This window comes from Amblyraja radiata, chromosome 8, assembly GCF_010909765.2.
Source record: "Amblyraja radiata isolate CabotCenter1 chromosome 8, sAmbRad1.1.pri, whole genome shotgun sequence".
NCBI lineage: Eukaryota > Metazoa > Chordata > Chondrichthyes > Rajiformes > Rajidae > Amblyraja > Amblyraja radiata.
Genome location: NC_045963.1, coordinates 26301978 through 26321566, shown reverse-complemented (window position 1 = coordinate 26321566; position 19589 = coordinate 26301978). Strand labels below are relative to the sequence as shown.

The window sequence follows — 19589 nt, the reverse complement described above, 5'->3', positions numbered from 1 at the left end:
CAAGTGGAAGTATTTCTGCTAAAATTTGTGTATTGGATTTGCATTTTCTCAAAATTTCAGCCAAAGTTTAAAGGTGATGTGCATGACAAGTTTTTTTTTTTACACAGAGTGGGAGTGCCTGGAATGTGCTGCCAGGTGTGGTCAGAATGGAAACGGGTCTCTCATCCTAACCTGCCCAGGCCGACCATGCCCCATCTAGTCTAGTCCCACTTTACTGCATTTGGCCCATATCCCTCTAAACCTCTCCTAACCATGTACCTGCCCAAATGCCTTTTAATTATTATTATAGTACTGGTGGTGATGGAGGAAGATACAACAGTAGCATTTAAGATCCTTTCAGATAGGCACGTGGATATGCATGGAATGAAGGGATATGGATCACATGCAGTCAGAGGAGAATAGTTTAATCTGGCTTCATATTCAGCACAGACATTGTGGGTTTAAGGACTTTTTCCCATGCTGTAGTGCTCTATGTGCCATGTTTGCTTGCAGATAATGTGAACAATATTTTTTATCTACCCAATTATACTAGGGTGTAGCAAACATTTAAACATTAATTCAGCACAGGGGAACATCAACTGCTCTATGTTTGTAAATGTAAATAAGGTTAGGGGACTCTTATACAGCAGTTACATTTTCACTGGCAATCAATAGATTATGAAGTTTTAGAATGATTAGCTGAAATAACATTTCAGAGCAGCACAGTTGCGCAGCGGTGGTGTTGCTGCCTTACCGCGGCTACGGATGCTGTCTGTACGGAGTTTGTATGTTCTTCCTGTGACTACGTAGGCTTTCTCTGGGTGTTCCGGTTTCCTCCCACATTACAAAGACGTGCAGGTTTACAGGTTAATTGACTTCAGTGAATTGTAAATTATCCCCAGTTTTTTGGATAGTGCTGGTCAACGCAGGCTTGGTGGGCAGAACGGCCTGTTTCCATGTGTATCTCGAGTCTTAAAATCTAAAAGCTGCATCAGCAGATTTATAAATTACAACACTACAGCACTTGTATGATTTGCTTCACTCAGATTTACTATATAATATTTAACCATTTTCCCTCAGCAACATTCCAATAGTTATATTGAGGCCTGTCGTTTGTTAGGACAAGCAAGAGCTTGGTATTGTCCATGGCTGCTGTATTTCCAGCATAGTTGCAAGAGGAACTGAAATGTGATCTGCCCATTTCTGACTCGCCACAAAAAGGTTATTGAAGTAGCACATGGAGATGATGGGGCTATGGAGATAGTGACTGCTTGATACTTGACCCTTGGATTCTTCCCCCGTCATGTACAATTTGAACCAGTGAGAGTTTTTCCAAGAAATATAAGTTTCAATCCAGTGTCACCTTGATCTCAAATGCAGCTGCTTTCACCATGCCTTAAGGTCATTTCTTTCCCTGTTCAAATAGATTTAGCTCAGAAGCCAAGAACTGCAGATGCTGGAATCTTGAGCAAAACAAGTGCTGGAGGAACTCAACGGATCAGGCAGCATCTTTGGAGGGAATGGAGAGGCAAAGTTTTGGGTCAGAAGCCGCCTTCGTCCAACCTGAAACTTTGTCCATTCTCTCTACAGATGCTGCCTGGCCTGCTAAGGTTGTCCAGCACTTTGGGGAACTCTAGTTGTCCAACTGCTCAGTTTCACTATTTGCATCCACTTGGTATCACTTTTTCCACAGCACACAGTGGACCATTGTGAGCTCCATTTTCCTTGATCATTGTTGCTGGTTTTGATTTGTTCTTTTCATACCTTTCATTCATTTGTTCTTTATACATTGTCATACCTCTAATTTACCTCTCCCCTGACTCTTAATCTGAAGAAGGGTCTCGATCTGAAACATCACTTATTTCTTTTCTCCATAAATGCTGCCTGGCCCGCTGAGTTACTCCAGCATTTTGTGTCTAACTTTGGGGATTTAGTTGAGATCCATTTTGCAACTTCATTGGCATGACCATTTGGCTGGCATTCTTAACCTTTCTTTCTTGTGATCTTTTCAGAAGAGTCCTGGTGGAACCCTGAAAGTTTGGATGAACAAAGCTGCAATTATCTTCATCTTCTCATTGATATGTTTGATCTTCTTGCAAGTGGTACAAGTGAAGGAAGCCTCGTCATAAGCTTCAGGATTCTCTTGCAGTTTCTGGTTCAGGTGAATAGATATTTCATCCATGCCATTAATTTAACTACAGGGATAAACATGAAAGAAGGCATAACAATAGTGAAAACATAAGTTTGTTAAATGCGTTAGGGTTAGAATCTTACAACACAGAAATAGGCCTTTGGTCCACTGAGTCCTTGATGCCCATCAACCACCTACATCCACTAATCCTACATTTTATCTCCCCCCCCCCCCCCCCTTCTCATCATTTCCCCATAGATTCTACCCCTCACCCACACACTGTGGTGAAATTACTGAGGCCAATTAACCAACTGACCTGCAATTTTTTGGGATGTAGGTGGAAACCAGAGTACCTGGGCGAACATTCAAACTCCACAGCCAGTAATCCGAGGTCTCAAACCCGAGTCTCCAGATGTGTGAGACATTGGCTCTACTCACTGTGCTGCAGTTTGCTGGATTCAGAATTCAGTTTGCTAACCATCACAGCATGGACCACATATAGTTTCCACTCACATATCCAGGCAAAGCCATCATTCCCTCATTTTAATTGTGTATTCTTGCATTTTTTTTACCAATCAAAAGAAGTTTAGTTAAAGCTTAGTTCAGATGGAAACTTTAGATTTAGAATTTCACTTAATTGAAAGTACAATACAATTTGTTTGTGCACTTATAGACCATGTAATTTTGGTGGGTGCACAGTCATGAGTAATTGCATCTATTTGAGTTAGAAAAGTAATGAAATGTTTAGTTTAGAGATACAGCGTGGAAACAGGCCCTTCGGCCCACTGAGTCCATGCTGACCAGGGATTCTCGCACGTTAACACTATCCTATACAAACTGGGGAATTTACAATTATACCAAGCCAATTAATCTACAAACCTGTACGTCTTTGGAGTGTGGGAGGAACCCAGTGAAAACCCATGCAGGTCACGGGGAGAACGTACAAACTTTGTACAGACAATCTAGATCGAAACCGGGTCTCTGGCGCTGTAAGTCAGCAACTCTACCTCTGCGCTACCGTGACACCCTAGATATTCTGTTTTGGCAAATATTTATATTTCTTCCTAATGTTTAATTTCATTTGCGTATAATAAAATAGGCAGAATTACAAACCAGATGAAATATGTCAATTTGCCAACAGGTTTAAAAAAAAAAGGTTGAATAATTTGATTTAATTTGGATTTGACCATATATAATCCCTACCTGAATTTGATCAATATTTTTGAGGTTTATATCAATCAACAATTGTATGAAAGCAGATTTGAACAAAATATATTTATCATATATCTGTTTTACTAAAACTCCTTTTGTTTCTATAATTTATGAAAATTGCAGATTCATCTGCGAGAACCTAATCATCTCTTCAAGTTCTTGTCACTTCTGTGGACCTATAATTATAACCTTGGTGACCAGTTGAACAGACCAGTTGGTGTGATACTACAGACCAGAGCTCTTTATGTGGGCTGCGCGCTACTTGATTCTGCAGGGAATGAATTTCTGTCATCGCCAGGTATTAATTTCCTGATCCATTCCATTAAACACTTGTAAGCCTGAAAAACATTATAATGCCAATTTATTACTGAATTGTGTTTGTTTTCCCAGTGGTGGTATCCTTAGTCATTACTCTGGGCAGCCCTGTGAGGGAGGTGCGTCGGGCAGCAATTGCCTGTCTGCAGAGATTTGCAAAAGTACCGGGGTCCGCATTTCATGTGGTTGTTAACAGTCTTGTTAATATGGCAGAAGAAATCATTGCGGATCCCACACATTTAAGTCAGGTAAGAAAGGGTGCTCTTTTTTAAATTCATAATTTTGGGCAATTAATCTTTTTAAATTATATTTGTGTAGAGTTGTGCGTAACGTCACAATGATGTTGTTTAATTAATCAACCGAAACTGTTGATATTAGTAACAAGTAGGCAATTTAACAAATAAATGTATCTTTCTCTTTCTTTTTGAAAGACCCAGGGAAATCTTCCTAATGGTTATGTAAGCTAAGTTTTAATGTGTATCAGAGGCAACCGCTTGTTGCTACCTGTGCTGTTTCCAGATACAGTATGGTTTATTACTCCATTGTGTCATTTATCCAGGCTCTTGGCACATTATTTGAGGAAGTTTTAACACCCAGTGGACCAGCAAGGTCACAGCGCACAAAGCTGAAGCAAGATCTTGAGAATTTTCTGCAATATTTTGGAGATCGTGGACAACCATCATATATCACACGTAATTTGCTGAAAGCATTTGAACAAGTGAATGGAGAGGTCAGTTTAGTTATTTTTTGGTACAATGTGAGTAAATAGCATTAGAAAATAGTTTTTATTAAATTGTTAATTTAGTCAAATTAGTATTAGAATTTAATTACATAATTAATTTTAAAATGCTTATCTCACAAGGATCTCTGGTAACTCCATGATTGTATGATGTCAAACATTCTTGTACAATCATGTCGGTTCATACAGCAAGAAATGTCTCTTATTGTAAAGTTCTTCAGAGTTCAGCACTTTACCACGTACCAACAAATCTCCTGCACCCGTCTGTTCATTTGTTAAGCAGAGGTGTATTTATTTCACAACTAAAAGGAAAGTTGTCGGTTCATAAGATCATAAGATGTAGGAGCAGAATTCGGCCCCAGAATTCGAGTCTGCTCCACCATTCGATTATGGCAGATCTATTCATTCTCCTGCCTTCTCATCTTGCTTGGCATGGTCCACTGACCTGCATGGATTTGGCTTAGTACGATATTCAAAACTCATCTGGACCTTGTGCAACAAAGCGTAGTGTTTTCAGTGGTACCTTGTAGTGGGACTAGTTTGAAGGTGACTTAAATTTGCATCAATATCAATGCTTCATTAATTCTCTTGGACAATCATAAGTAATGGATAAACACTGAATCACCAACAGCGACTCTTATTCAATTCTGTGGCCAGTTGCATGTGAAGTAATAACAGTAAGCGTTGATAGTTTTATTGTTGTTTAATTTTGAAGTTTTTGTCATGTACTATTTTAATTTTATAGTGAATTACTTTTCAGATGGTTCTCTCCAGCTTGTTACCCTTAATGGAGAGACTGCTCGGAACAGAACCTGACGTTCTCCTCAAAGATGAAGCCCTTCTGCTGCACATGGCTCTCGCAAAGTACAACGAACAATCTGCGACTTTACTGGCAAAAAATCCCCAAAGTCTGGATCTGTTCATCAATGTATTCCATAATTCCAAGGAAGTGTACAGAGGCTTACCAGCACTGCAGATCACTGCATTCGGACAGGTATTTTGTGTTGTGAACATTGAGGGAAAGCACAGGATTCTATTCCGACATTTCAACAAGAGCGATGATTTTTCTTCAGTGGAATCTAGTTAAAGACTATACATGAAGTTTGAATACCATCGTGAAAGGTGGAACATTCAAAGTAATTTATAAAAACCTTAAATGGGATAGCTTGTGTCAGTAATAACCTTGAAACCTATTTGGATCAGATGTTCGAAGGACAGAAATTGGCCATACGGCCCATCAAGTCTACTCTGCCATTCAATCCTGGCTGATCTATCTTTCCCTCTCAACCCCATTCTCCTGCCTTTTCCCCATAACCCCTGACACCCTTACTTACACAAATGTCTTTCATGGAAAGAACTGTTATTCTGACTCTCGACCCTTAATTTCCAACTTAAATAGCCTATCAGGCCACTGAATTATGGGGCCAGATCTGAATAGACAATTTCATCTGCGGGGAATTAATTGTTTAAATTGATTTAAAAAATTTGTCTGAAACTTAACGTCAATTTCTAAATTTCTGCAGGAAAATTATGGAAATGTTGAATTAAGTTTCTTACTATTTTTAAGTGCGTGACTATTACAACTATGGCACCAAGATTTGCCTTTAATTAAGAGGTTTTATTTAATTTATCTTCTCTAGATCACAAAACGGTTCTTTGCAGCACTGCTTGATGTGAACATACAGCAGAGATTACTGGGAGTGCTATTTGACCTGCTTGTGCAAACTAAAAACCCAGTCTGTGCACAAGCAATAAGCAGTATTTTCAAGGCGGTGAGTGAAGGCAGCTTTGAAATGTCCATTCTTTTTGGTTTATACTTACAGTGAGATTTATGTAATAAAATTGTTGCTTGGTTTTGGTTTGGAACTTTATGAAGGAGAGTGTAAAGTGTGTAATTCAGTGTTGTGATGCGATTAACTGTCTGGCACTTTTGATGATACAACGTATTGTGATTCAAAATTTGTAATATGCGTTACCTATCACAAGACTTTTGGCTGAATTTATCGTTTAGCTGGCAAACTGCCTGAGCTTGTCTGGCATAGTCTTCCATTGAGATGCCTGCTCCCAGCTGATAGACAAGGCCCATCCGAATATAACACGCAGATGCATTCCCACAAATGTCTCGTCGTGCAGTGCGGTTTTGCCCGCACGTTTACCATCCAGCATTGCTGTCATTGACATAGAACATAGAACACAGGCCCTTTGGCCCACAATATCTGTGCCGAACATGATGATTCACAGCCACACACCGTTAGCGCCCTTTCAGCTTGTGGTGGGGGGGGGGGATATACCTCTTCCACAGTCTGAGGTCTCACCGGATAGGTTCAGGACTTACCTGGACTTAACTTGTCTGCACATCTGGACGCCCGCAGCAGCGACTGCGGAGGGTTGTGGACCCGACCACGGGGGGAAATGGAGGAGGACTAACCAAATTTTGTGCCTGCCACCACATTGATGAATGCTGTGGTGGATGTTTGTGTTAAATTAGTATTGTGTGGTTTTTTTTTAATTGTACCGCTGCTGGCAAATTCATTTCACTGCACTTTATGTGCACGTGACGAATAAAACGGGCATGACTAGACTTGATAGCGTGCGACTATCTCACAACTGTTCACTGGAAGTGCTGTTCCCAGGACAGATCTGCGTGATGTTTGCAGGGGGCTCGTCTACCTTAGTGGATTGAGTGACTGCTGTGCACTATATCTTAGCGAGACAAAACTCGCCCCTTCTTCACCTGACAGCACCACTTCTCACTTCACTGGATGGACTGCATTGCATCCTTGGGCGAGGTTAGGGGTGGAGGGGTTTGCTTCCTAATCAACACATCGTGGTGCTCGGACATTTGGTGAGCACCTGTTCCCCGTAGCTGCAGTATCAAACAGTCAAATACCGTCCCCACTACCTCGAGTCATCGGATCATACAGCGTGGAAACCGGCCCTTCAGCCCAACTTGCCCAAGCCGACCAATATGCCCCATCTACACTAATCCACCTGCCTGCGTTTGGCCCATATCCCTCTAAATCTGTCCTATCCATGTACCTGTCCAAATGTTTCTTAAACGTTGCGATAGTACCCGCCTCAACTACCTCCTCCTGCAGCTCATTCCATACATCCACCACACTTTCTGTGAAAAGTTACCCCTCGGGTTCCTATTAAATCTTTCCCTCCTAAGTTTAAACCTATGTCCTCTGGTTCTTGGTTCCCCTATTCTGGGCAAGCGACTGTGCACCGACCTGATCTATTCCTCTCATGATTTAGTACTCCTCTATAAGATCACCCCCTTATCTTTCTGTGTTCCAAGGAAGAGAGTCTTAACCTGCTCAACCTCTCACAATAGCTCAGGCCTTCGGATCCTGGCAACATCCTCGTAAATCTTCTGCACACTTTCCAGCCTGACATTTTCCTATAACATGGTCCGTGTTATAGACCAAACGTAATACGCTAAATGTGGCCTCACCAACGTCTTATATACTGCAACATGATGTCCCAACTTCTATACTCAGTATTGTGTTAAAGAAGGAACTGCAGATGCTGGAAGTTCGAAGGTACACAAAATTGCTGGAGAAACTCAGCGGGTGCAGCAGCATCTATGGAGCGAAGGAAATAGGCGACGTTTCGGGCCGAAACCCTTCTTCAGACTGAGAAACCCTTCTTCTATACTCAGTACCCTGACTGATAAAAGTCAATGCTCCAAAAGCCTTTTGGTACAAAGGGACAAAGGCATGTAATGTTCACTATGTTTACAGTGTTGGCCTGTTGATCTCCCAACAGATAAAATATTGTATATTTTGTACACAGAGATGAGTTTTGTTCTATCTTAATTTGGATTTGGATTATTCATATATCATTTTATTATCAATATATTATTTTGTCTCTTTTAGGATGTAAATTTAAAGTAAAAATGCAAAATCTTGCTCGCAGTTACTTTTTTAATTTTTGTACGGTGCAGATTGTGATTGATGCAGAGCAAGTTGCCAGGGAGCTCGTACCTTTGGAAAAATCTCAAAGTCGTGCGACCATTCAACAGACCAGAAGGCAGAAAATGCTGCAGCAAAGGTTGGTTCCCAATGAGGGTATTTTTGGGGTGTTGCTTAATTTATAACAATTCTCACCACATTGGCCCTCCTTCATGTCCCACTTAACTTTTAAGTTAATTCCACTGTTCCTTATCACCCTCCCTGATCCCAGTGTCTATTGACTTGTCATTGTACTGGGTGACTGGGCAGCTTCAGCTCGAAGGGAGAGACAATTCAAAGTAGCAACAGTGTCCATTGAAGAAATTTTGGCTAATGTCTAAAATAACTTTTACCAATAAAATAAACACCATGGAAACAACATTTTAGCTTCCATGTTCTGTAAATTAGTTTAAAGTATGGATACAGCATGGAAACGGGTCCTTCAGCCCACTGAGTCCACACCAATCACCGTACACTAGTTCTATCCCACACACTGGGGACAATTTTACAGAAGCCAATTAACCTACAAACCTGCACATCTATGGAATATGGGAAGAAACACAGCCGGAGAAAATCCACACAGTCACAGGGAGAATGTATAAACTCCCTACAGACAGCACCCACAGTCAGGATCAAGCCCAGGTCTCGAGCTGCAAGGCAGCTGCTCTGCCTCTGCGCCACTGTGTTTTTAGAGTTTAGAGATACAGTGTGGAAACAGGCCCTTTGGCCCACCGAGTCAGCGCCGACCAGCAATCACCCCGTACATCCTCTCCTGCACACTAAGGACAATTTACAATGTTTTCCGAAGCCAATTAACCTACAAACCTGTATGTCTTTGGAGTGTGGGAGGAAACCGGAGCACCCGGAAAAATCCCATGCAGGTCACGGGGAGAAGGTACAAACTCCTTACAGACAGCACCTGTGGTCAGGATTGAACCCGGGTCTCTGGCACTGTAAGACAGCAACTCGCCACCGTTCTGCCCCTGTATATTTTGCATGCTTTAATAAGTTTGGAATATATAATCTCACTTTACTTAATCTCTCTGTGTGAGAGAGCATCCCGTTCCCCCAGTGGAGACGTGCATAATTTCTGTGGTAATCTGAAATTCTTTGTTGCAAAATTCGAACGCAACTCAATTGTTGCGCCATGCTCCCAGAATTGTGGCATATTACATGGAGAAATTTGCTTCCTCATCATTAACTTCACTGTTAAAATTTGAGTGGACTTCATGTTGGAATTGGGTGGGGGAATGGGGTACTGATTGGGGATGATCAGCCATGATCACATTGAATGGCGGTGCTGGCTCGAAGGGCCGAATGGGCTACTCTTGCAACTATTGTCTAGTGTCTATTGTAATTAATAAATTAACCAGACCCTTCTTCCCTTTTGTGGAATTCATCAGAACTGAATTTCACATATTAGAATGGGGAAAGGTTCTCCACAGTCTACCTTCTACAAACTCTTCAAAATTCATTGCCATTGCTTTTCACTTTGTGTGTTTTCTTTTAAAGGAAAGCGCAAGACACGCCAAATTTGGAACCTATTTCTTTAACGGGTAACATTAACTGGCAGAGAGTCACCCTCATCCTGGAGTTGTTGCAGCACAAGAAGAAACTCAAAAAACCCCAGGTTCTCGTTCCTAGCCTTTTCAGCCTTCTGTCCAGGTATGAGTGCCAAATTATTCAGAGTCGGAGAAAATTAAAACAACCCCCTCCTGTTGTTACTGAAATGAACAACTGCTGTTGTCGGCTGGAGCATGGTTAAGATCATAGAGTCATAGAGCGTGGATACAGGCCCTACAGCCCAACTTGCCCGTACCGACTAACATGTCCCATCTACACTAGTCCCACCTGCCTGTGTTTGGCCCATATCCCTCTAAAATTATCTTAACTGGGGTTCCATACAAGGAATGGCCAGGTAGTTTGAACAATTTACCCTTCCTTGCTTGTTAACGTTCAGGAAATGGTTGGTGAGGCAAGTTTAAAAGGAGAAAACTGGAATCTTCACCAAGGTATAATGTATCATCTTCAAAGTATCCTTAGATCTCACACGCACTATGATATAAACGGAGATAAAATGTAATGAGTTGCTTAGAAAATAGGTGCAGGAGGAGGCCATTCGGCCCTTCGAGCCAGCACCGCCATTCACTGTGATCATGGCTGATCGTCCCCAATCAATAACCCGTGCCTGCCTTCTCCCCATATCCCTTGATTCCACTAGCCCTTAGAGCTCGATCTAACTCTCTCTTAAATTTGACGACAGATGGCACAATGGGCTAAGTGTTCGGCTGGCAACCGGAAGGTAGCTGGTTCGAATCCCGCTTGGAGTGCATACTGTCGTTGTGTCCTTGGGCAAGACACTTCACCCACCTTTGCCTGTGTGTGTCCTTGGGCAAGACACTTCACCCACCTTTGCCTGTGTGTGTGTATGTAATTATGTGAAGCACTTTGGGGTCAATGCAAGTTGACTAAAAATGTGCTATATAAATAAAGAAATTTAATTTTAATTTAAATCCATCCAGTGATTTGGCCTCACTGCCCTCTGTGGCAGGGAATTGGAGGGGACGACCAGCCATGATCACAATGAATGGCGGTGCTGGCTCGAAGGGCCGAATGGCCTCCTCCTGCACCTATTTTCTATTTTCTAAGCAACTCATTACATTTTATCTCCTTTCTGAAGCCAAAGTTTTTGTGTGAAGTGCTGAAGACCCCGTGGTTATAGAATCCAACAACAGGGAGGGAGTTTTTTTCATTCATTCTTTGACAATGTACATCTGGGAAGGCCAGCCTTTATGTCTCATCCCTCATTCATCTCTAGAAGGTAATATTTGGTCAATATCTTGAACTGCCACTTTGCATGTGGTGAAGAGACTTACACATTTCTGTTTAATAAAGCAGTTCCTGTGTATAGAAAACCAACAAAGTACATCATTTTATATCCACGTCAAGGTGATGAATGGTTTGGATCTGGACTAATGCAGTGAAAATTACTTACTCTAGTACTAATATCTAATTTATTTAGAACAACAAAATAAGAATTTTGCCAGATTTTATATTCTGAAACTTATGTCATTTGGGAACGCAAAGTGCTGGGGTAACTCAGTCGGTCAGTAGCATCCCTGGAGAACATGGATGGATGATGTTTCAGGTCGGGTCCCTTCTTCAGACTTTAGAGACTTTGGAAACAGGCCCTTTTGCCTACTGAATCCTCGCTGACTAGCAATCTTCCCGTACACTAACACTATCCCACATACTAGGGGCAATTTACAATTTTACCAAAGCTAATTAACCTACAAATCTGTACGTCTTTGGAATGTAGGAGGAAACCGGAGCACCAGGAGAAAAACCACGTAGTCACAGGGAGAACGTACAAACTCCATACAGTCAGCACCCATAGTCACGATCAAACCCAGGTGTCTGGCGCTGTGAGGCAGCAACTCTACTGCTGTGCCACTGTGCTGCCCTGATGGGGATTGATTTGGGGTTTGTGTGACCATTCTTGACAAGGGTCGAGGATTTCTTTAGTGGAGTCTGGAGATGATGGTCCATTCTATATTTATGTGTGTGAAAATGGAAAGTCAATTATTTTGATTGTGACTGAGAACTAATAGACAATAATTGTCATTACTTAGGTGTCTGGATCCTGCATTGTCTGAGCAGAGCAGTCTGGAGTACACGAAGCAGCTGATCCTCAATTGTTTACTGAACCTCTGCCAGAAGCTGTCACCCGATGGTTCCAAGATAAGCAATGGTATGCAGTTTGAAATTATTCCTCTGCGATGTTCGTATATTTTGAGGTTCATTGTAGTTTGAATTAATTCTTGTTAGCTCCATGGCAAAGGTATCAAAAACGAGCGGGGATCGAAATGTGTTTTATATTGAGAGTGGTTGTGTTCGGGAATGTGCTGCCGGATACAATCAAAGACGGTGATTATATCCGATTTCTCACACTGTCAGAGTGAGGAATTGGTTACCATTTAAGAGACACCTAGACAGCCACGAATACAAAATGCATAGAAGGCTATAGACCAAATACAGGCAAATGGGATTAGTAGATGCGAGCAAAACGTTTAGTGTGGACGTGATGGACCAAAGGACCTGTTTCTGTACATACAACTCTATGACTAGTTTTAAACAAAGAGTGTAAAATCAAAATAATTTAGACTTTAGCGATACAGCGAGGAAAAAGGCCCCATCAGCCCACCACGTCCACGCCGACCAGCGATCACCCCATATACTAATGCCCCTGTCCCACTTAGGAAACCTGAACGGAAACACCTCTGGAGACTTTGCGCCCCACCCAAGGTTTCCTTGCGGTTCCCGGAGGTTTTTGTCAGTCTCCCTAATGGTCGAAAGTGGTTTCCGCTTCTTCTATGTTCTGGCGATTATTTCAAAAAATTCAAAACCGGCCGCGACTAAAAATAGTTTGCCATTTTAAAAATCGGTAATTTTTTAGTCGAAGCCGGTTGCGATGCTAGTTGAAGGTGGTTGCTGGAGGTTGCAGGTAGTGGAAGGTAAGACCTCCCTGGTGGAATAAAACTGGGTGAAAAAAAGGTCTTACTTTCCACTACCCTAAGTGTCTTTTGTAAATATTTTTCATCATTTTCCAAATATTACGGGGGCTGCATAAATACTTGTTGCAAGATCCTAAATAGCAATGTTTTCAACTTTGATTTTACAGATGTTCTCGATGAAGAGAAGTTTAATGTGGAGCTGATTGTTCAATGTGTCAGGGGGTCAAATATGCCTCAGACCCATCATCATGCATTGCTACTCCTGGGTGCTGCTGCCGGAATGTTCCCTGTAAGTTTAACCAGCATCAGTTTATTGTCAAAGGATGTTGCCGTCGGATCATTTTGAAATGGCTGTGAGGTAAAAGATAACCAAAATTATATTAAATAATGAAGCATATAGGACGAGCCGCCTGCAGATGATGATTAATCTGAAATAAAAACACAAAACATGTAAATATTCAACAGGTCAGCAGCATTTTGTGGAGGGAGAAAAAGTCAACATTTTAGACAGATGAGCCTCTCTTCTCTCTCAGACGTGGCCTGACCTTATGAATATTACAGTGGTGTTGGCTGCTGATAGTCATTTCAGCAATGGTGTCTTTGATGCCTAACACTGTTGTGAGCCAGAGTGTTAGGGTTTGGCAACACAGGGGGCAGAGATGGGTTTAGCAAGCATTGGAGTTGGATGTCTTGGAACCTTTGCACTTTATGCATTAAATCTAGTAAAAAGAAAAGTCATGAAATACAGAAGTGCAAGTTCCCACAATTAAAACCTTTCATTTTATGGTTTTGTTAAGTGTCCTTTTCTGAGTTCTAACTCGCGAAATGTTTTAGTTTAGTTTCATGATCCAGCACGGAAACTGACCCTTTGGCCCCCAGAGTCCATGCCGACCCATACACTAGTTCTGTCCTATATATTAGGGATAATTTACTGAAGCCAATTAACATGTGGAAGGAAACCAGAGCACCCAGAGAAAATTCACGCGGTCACAAGGAGATCGTACAAACTACACATAAACCACCTGTAGTCAGCGTTGGGTGCTGTAAGGCAACAACTGGACTGCTCTGCCAATGTGCCTTTCATACATTTGTTACCCACCAGATTTATGAACTACTTTAACCATTTATAGTCAGAGGGTTATACAGCGTGGAAACTGGCCCTTCGGCCCAACTTGTCCATCATGTCCCATCTACACTAGTCCCATGAGCCAGCGTTTGGCCCATATCCCTCTAAACGTTCAGTTTTGCTTCAAGTGCTCATAAATCCATTATTGCGACAACATTAAGCAGTTTGTGTTTTTGAGGTATTTGTGACGTTATTTTCCAGGACAAGGTTCTCCACAATATCATGCCCATATTCACCTTCATGGGTGCCAATGTGATGCGACTGGATGACAGCTACAGTTTCCAGGTCATAAACAAGACAGTTCAGACCGTCATCCCCGCACTTATTCGGGTACGTTATAGTAGTTATTACTGTTTGAGAGCGTAAACAAATCTCGGCAATATATTACTAATAAGTATTTACCTAATGTCGTGTTGAGTGAATGCCATTTTCTTGAGCTATTTATACTTATCTACTTTAAAAATCTGCAGCCTCATTTTGTACATGGTCAGTGTTGCAAACTGCAAAATGTTTAATGCGACTCCTTACAGACATTATACATCTTGATCTCTGGGTGGGATTAGGGGGATGATAAGAATAATATTTTTAAAATGTAGGGCATTCAGCCTCACAAAGCTGTTGTGCCATTCAACATGGCATTACAACAACCTTAATATCAATTTCCTGCCCCTTCCCCATATTCCTTAATTCCACTAATTTTTCACGATCTATTCATTTTGGGCCTGAATAAGCTCAGTGAAGCGGCAGAGCCATCCAGCACAGGGAATTCCAAAGATTGCTCTTCAGTCCCTTTTGTGCATTCTGCTCACCCTAATTCCTTTTTTGCAGGCTGACAATGAAGGCCCTGCAGAAATCAAACAGAATATGGGAAATGTGGTAACAAAAATCATCCGGGTGTTTGTGGATGCCATGCCACATGTCCCTGAACACCGGCGAGTGCCCGTCCTTTCTACGCTCATTGACACAGTGAGTGCGGAGCGCTTTCTCTGGGCCCTCCTGATGCTGCTGTTTGAACAACACGTAACCAAGAATGCTTCTTCAGCAACCAATGGTGAAAAGGTAAAGGTGGGTGTATTTAACACTGGACAGATGAAAGCAGGAATCGGCACTTGGACAGTTGGGTGCTATTAATCTAGAGGGGGTTAAAGGAGCAGATTTGTGGTAGAATCACTATGGTGGGGTTATACTGAAGGACACACAGTGTCAAGAGTGTTTATTGTCATATGTCCCTAACTGAACAATGAAATTCTTACTTGCAACAGCACAGCAGAATATGTACACATCGTGCTCTGTAAACAATATAATAAATGAAAAAAAATGTTCAGCATATGTTCACATATGTACACACATACATACATACATACATACATACATACATACATACATACGTACATACATACCAATAATAGTGCAAAAAGATAAAACCAATTTCCCCAAGTCGGAATGTAGTTCAGAGCTTTTTTGGAGGTTGTAGTATTTAATAGCCTGATGGTTGTAGGGAAGAAGCTGTTTTTGAACCTAGATATTACAGCTTTCAGGTGTCTATGCAGGCAGCAACTCTGGAGAACATGTATAGGTGACGTTTCAGACTCGAGATGTACTCCAGAGATGCAGCCAAACCTGATGAGTCAATCGAGTTCTTGGTGTCCATTTGTGTAAACCTGCATCTGCAATTCCTTGTTCTAACATAGGGTTGTACTATAGGCCTTCCAATAGCCAGCGAGGGATAGAAGAACAAATACATAAACTGGTAGCAATGTGGAACACAAACTGTTGGTCTTCTGATAATTCAAGACACTCATGAGATGCACCATGAATAATTCAATTGGAAACCTGCAGAATTTGGCCATCAAGCAATATTTGTTTGCTTTTTTTTTTAACATTTGCAAAATATCTACAACACAGTTGTACTCATACTATATCTGAACACCTTTTAATGATAGTTTGGATATCAGAGAAAGATGAATTCAGCCAGTATGACACTTTGAATGCATGCTCCAGTGAAAACAGTTGCCTATGTTTGCACCCTGCCCTGTACCAGATAGATGAATGATTGTAGATCTACTTCTGGGACTAGCATGCAGAGAGTCGCCTGGGTTTGGTGCCATCTTGGTACAGGGACTGTTCCTTCCCAGCTGTTATCGGACAACTGAACCATCCTATCACCAACTAGAGAGTGGTTCTGACCTACCATCTACCTCACTGGAGACCCTAGAAATATCTTTAATTGCATTTTACTAGACTTTATCCTGCACTAAACATGCAACTTTATCCTGTTTTTGCACACTGTGGACGGCTTAATTATAATCATGTTTAGTCTTTCCGCTGCCTGGATAGCATGCAACAGAAAAGCTTTTCAGTTTACCTCCATACACGTGACAATAATAAACTAAACAAAACTAGATGGCATATCTTTTTTTAAATAATAATTTGCAAAAAGTCTATCTCCTCATAACAAAAGTCTGTGGTTTCTATGGTAACAGGAAGCTGTTTTGGAAAGGGATGTTGAATTCTGGATCACTGTTGGCTGCGAGTTTACTGTTCGGGAACAGCTCCAGAGCTTCATCAACATTTTGCGTTACTTAGCCAAGCTCCCTGAAGACAAAGAAGAAAGTAAGTAGTACACGACTTGTTCTTAACTTCAGATAATGTCCCAATCAATAAAAGACAACCCTGTTTAACAGTGGTTAAATTGCAGTGTCACTTTAGAAGAAATATGGCGTGTGTGTTGCGCCAGGACAGCATGTTCAAAATATTCATGTTCTATCTGCACGAGAAGGAAAACATTTTTCAAAACATTTTTGGATTCCATGTTATAAAATAAATTTTGTAAAACAGTCCCTGCTTTTATTTTCAAGCAAGTTCTCTATTAAACGTTTGTTCATTCTGGCTTTGCAGATTCTTGCTGCTGTACCTGTACCTATAAGGAGAGATTGGGCAAGTTAGGACTTCATTCCTTGGAGCACAGGAGGCTAGGGTGTTATCTTATAGAGGTGTGTAAAATCAAGAGGGAAATTGATATGGTGAATGCACAGTGTCTTTTACCTAGGGTAAGGGTATCAAGAACCAGAGTACATGGGTTTATGGTGAGAAGGGAAAGATTTAATAGAAACCTGAGGGGTAATCTTTTCACAGATGGCGATGGGTATATGGAACAAGCTATCAGAGGAGGTGGTTGAGGCAGGTACAATTATATTGTTTATAAGACCGCTTTAGGGGTGGTGCAATGGTAGAGTTGCTGCCTCACAGAGCCAGAGACCCCAGTTCAATCTTGACTGCGGGTACTCTCTGTACGGAGTTTGCGCATTCTCCCTGTGACCGCGTGGGTTTTCTCTGGGTACTCAGGTTTGTAGGTTAATTGGCTTCTGTAAAAATATGTAAATTGTCCCTAGTGGGTCGGATAGTGCAAATATACAGGGTGATCACTGGTCAGTGCAGACTCGGTGGGCTGTAGGGCTTGTTTCCGTGCTGTATTTCTAAAGTCTAAAGTAAAGACACTTGGACTGGGACATGGATAAGAACAGTTTTGAGGGATATTGATCAAATGCAGGCAAGTGGGACTAGCTTAGGTTGGTCGGCATGGACAGGTTGGGCCAAAGGGCCCCGTTTCTATGCTGTATGACTATGATCACTTTGTCACCATGTTCTTGGTGTTTTGTATGAATATTATAAATTCTAACCTGAAAATGTGAAGAGAAAAACATTTCTGTTTTATGATTAAATTGCCATATCACAACCGATTTAGTACGGAGGGCATATCTTGCTTTAAAATGTTCTTTGCCTTTTTTTTAAATAATACCGAATATCACAGCAGTCTAAATATCATGCCATTGAGTGCTTGCTCATTGGAGCTTCTGTAGAAGTAGCATTAATATCTGCCTGATATCTGTAGTTTCCAATGCTTATCCATTAATGTAGCAATCAGGCAATAAACAGTCTTGTAAATTGAATTTTAGATTTATCTATCCTGCATTCTATCGATATATTGGATTGGTTCACAGATTAAGAATGCATTACAATGTAGGTAATTTTATTTTGGGGTAGAATTAATTCATCCTCTTTGTGGTTTGTGTATTATTAAATGAGTCACAAATGTATCATTTCCCATCAAAGTTGAAGGTAACCATAGAAGTGGCATTATAACATAAATGTTATATGCTTTTTCATATGACCCTAACTTGCTAACATTTCCTGTTAAGGCACAAAGTGCTGGAGTAACACAACAAGTCAGGCAGCATCTCTGGGGAAGTCAAAATGTTGAAACAAGGAACTGCAGATGCTGGTATACACAAAATGACGCAAAGTACTGGAGTAACTCAGCGACTCGGGCAGCATCTCCAGGAAACGTGGATAGGTGATGTTTTGAGGATCCGACCCTTCAGACTAAGCCTGAAAATGCCTAAACAGGATGCAAACTAAATATTTCTTGTTTAGAGTTTGCATTCAGTTCAAGCATTTTCTGGAAAGTCTTCCAGAAACCTGCTAAATCAACTTAATTTTGCCACAGCTGTTTTTCCAGTTATATACTAATCTGATTTTTGTTTTTGTTTCATATATAACCGTAACACTATTAGAGTTCCTTACCTATTCATTTTTGATTAATGGAGACCCTTCCCCATTATTTTCTGGAAATTCATTTAGAAACAACCAAAGAACAGAGAAAAGCAAACATAACTAAGAACAAGACGAGGAAGGCAAATGAAGTGGAATCACTGTTCAACGTGGACACTCACACAGCCAAAGAGCTGCGGCATTTAAAATTTCTTTCCGTCTCGTTTATGGCTCAGCATCTCGCCTCCAACAGTTTTATTGGAAAGGTATATTTTGTTTCAAATTAAATGACGATGGGAATCTTTTTATGATTATACATTAGCAATTTGTATATCTTGAAAAGTAGAGTTTTTAATATTGAAGATCTTGAATGGAATCCAATTGTCAAAATATATTGTGCAGTTCGATTTTTAACTTACATTTCAGTTCAATTAACCATCACCAGCCCACAACAAGGAATTTTCCCTTGTAGAAACAATAAACTGCAGATGCTGGTTTATTCCAAAGATAGACATAAAGTGCTGGATTAAATCAACAGGTCAGGCAGCATCTCTGGAGAAAAAGCACAGGTTACATTTTGGGGCAGGACCGGAAACGTTACCCGTCCTTTTTCTCCAAAGATGCTGCCTGACCCGCTGAGTTACTCCAGCACTTTGTGTCTACCTATGGAATTCTCCCATCTCCTTTGTCCTATCCCACCACCAACAAAAGCATTGTCAGTAAAGGATAACTATTAGTTATTAGTTTACCTGTCTCATCGTTTCGCACTCCTCCAGCAAACCTCTGGAATCGATTTCAATTTGCAACATTGTTTGCCTTTTCATCTGATCCCTTTTCTCCTTCCCTCCCCAATAAGCCTTTCACTCCCCACTGTTGCTGGTTGGGCTCCCGGTCATATCCACCGTACATTTAGTTTTTATCTTGGATATTCGGTGCCCAGTGTATGTCGGGTCTACATTTCTGTTTCAAGGCATGTCTGCTTTTATTCCAAGGGAATTTGTATCAAGGTCACTTATTCAGGTACAGAATATTTAGCTAATTTAAAAAAAAAAAAATGCTGTCAATC

At 41.1% G+C, this 19589-nt stretch overlaps 1 protein-coding gene across 3 annotated transcripts in view; it reads left to right on the top strand.

The window, feature by feature from the left end:
* The window catches only part of heatr1 (HEAT repeat containing 1), a 95281-nt gene that overhangs the window by 53647 nt on the left and 22045 nt on the right, over nucleotides 1–19589 (top strand). For 2 of the 3 annotated variants that reach the window (XM_033025455.1, XM_033025456.1), the window contains exons 19-32: nucleotides 1992–2140; nucleotides 3446–3620; nucleotides 3713–3885; nucleotides 4197–4367; nucleotides 5137–5370; nucleotides 6017–6148; nucleotides 8326–8432; nucleotides 9845–9997; nucleotides 11965–12083; nucleotides 13014–13135; nucleotides 14174–14302; nucleotides 14801–15037; nucleotides 16456–16585; nucleotides 18614–18789. In XM_033025455.1, coding sequence (XP_032881346.1) covers nucleotides 1992–2140; nucleotides 3446–3620; nucleotides 3713–3885; nucleotides 4197–4367; nucleotides 5137–5370; nucleotides 6017–6148; nucleotides 8326–8432; nucleotides 9845–9997; nucleotides 11965–12083; nucleotides 13014–13135; nucleotides 14174–14302; nucleotides 14801–15037; nucleotides 16456–16585; nucleotides 18614–18789 — 2207 coding nt within the window. The remainder of the gene's footprint in view (nucleotides 1–1991; nucleotides 2141–3445; nucleotides 3621–3712; nucleotides 3886–4196; nucleotides 4368–5136; nucleotides 5371–6016; nucleotides 6149–8325; nucleotides 8433–9844; nucleotides 9998–11964; nucleotides 12084–13013; nucleotides 13136–14173; nucleotides 14303–14800; nucleotides 15038–16455; nucleotides 16586–18613; nucleotides 18790–19589) is intronic. The other variant, XM_033025457.1, reaches the window with a different exon arrangement.